General features: G+C 54.3%; 1 protein-coding gene across 1 annotated transcript in view; it reads left to right on the top strand.

The window, feature by feature from the left end:
* The first annotated feature begins 725 nt into the window (after positions 1-725).
* Positions 726-1061, top strand: part of ANO2 (anoctamin 2) — a 448737-nt gene continuing 448401 nt past the window's right edge. The window contains exons 1-2 of the mRNA XM_012558707.1: positions 726-783; positions 979-1051. Of these exons, the coding sequence (XP_012414161.1) occupies positions 726-783; positions 979-1051 (131 nt within the window). The remainder of the gene's footprint in view (positions 784-978; positions 1052-1061) is intronic.

Genomic DNA, 1061 nt, shown 5'->3' with positions numbered 1-1061 from the left:
TTAAGTCTGATTAGTTGTGAGACCTTGACAAGTCATGGGCCCTGTCTGGTAGTGTTTAATCTCTCAAACCAAAAAACCACTGCTGTTGAGTCGATTCTGACTCATAGCAACCCTATAGGACAGAATAGACTGCCCCTTAGGGTTTCTAAGACTAATCTTTATGGAAGCAGACTGCTCCATCTTTCTCCTGTGGATGGCTGATGGGTTTCGAACTGCAGATCTTTCAGTTAGCAGTTGAGTGCTTTAACCACTGTGCCACCAGGACTTCTGTTTAATCTCTCAGTCCCCTCTAATTCTAACATTCTGCAATTCCATCATCAACCAGGGGTTCTTCCTCTCTAGGGAGTGATGCCAGAAGTCTTCTAAATAGTACTGCCCTTCTGCTGTAGGTTGTCAGATGGGCTGCTTGGGGCAGGTGAGAGAGGGCTGTGGAGCACTGATGCCTTGACGGAGGCAGCAGATGAGTGGGGACCCCTCAAGGGCATCAGAGGACAGCCCTCTGTTCAAAGGATGCCCCTGACCTCAGTAGACCCACTGTTGGTCTGTCTCTTGCTGTCTCCTGGAGGAGCCTGGCTGAGCTGGAATGTTTTGGGGCTGGCCAGGGGGCTGGCCTGGGAGAGGCCCTAAAGCCTGAACCATTGGCATTGGTTTGAAGTGTCTCTCTAGGCAGTGCCCTACCAGCCCTGGCTCACCTGATGCCACCCTTCTCCTCTTGTCTGCGAATTATGAGAGATTATGACAGTCGTGTTCTAAAGGAGCTCTGCCGGGGGCTCCAGGCCCTGGGTGTCGGGGGAGGCTGGGCAGGACCCTCCACCCTTTCTTCCTTCGACACTCTCCCCTGTCCTGCAGCCAGTGTGAACCTGGCTGACTGAGGCTGGAAGAGGAGACTGGGGCCACTGAGCTTTTCCTCCCTCAGTGCCTCCTGCCCAGGATTCCCCACAACCTGACGTTGTTTTGCTTCTCTTGTCTCTCTCACAGATATCCCCCTGCTCCCTGGCTCCCCACGCCGGCTGAACCCTCGGGCAAGGGCCAGAAGGGACCTGGGGCCCAAGCATGAACAG

The sequence above is a fragment of the Trichechus manatus genome, unplaced genomic scaffold (assembly GCF_000243295.1).
Source record: "Trichechus manatus latirostris isolate Lorelei unplaced genomic scaffold, TriManLat1.0 scaffold00182, whole genome shotgun sequence".
NCBI classification, from domain to species: domain Eukaryota; kingdom Metazoa; phylum Chordata; class Mammalia; order Sirenia; family Trichechidae; genus Trichechus; species Trichechus manatus.
The sequence above is the reverse complement of the archived record's forward strand: the minus strand, read 5'-3'. Positions and strand labels throughout refer to the sequence as shown.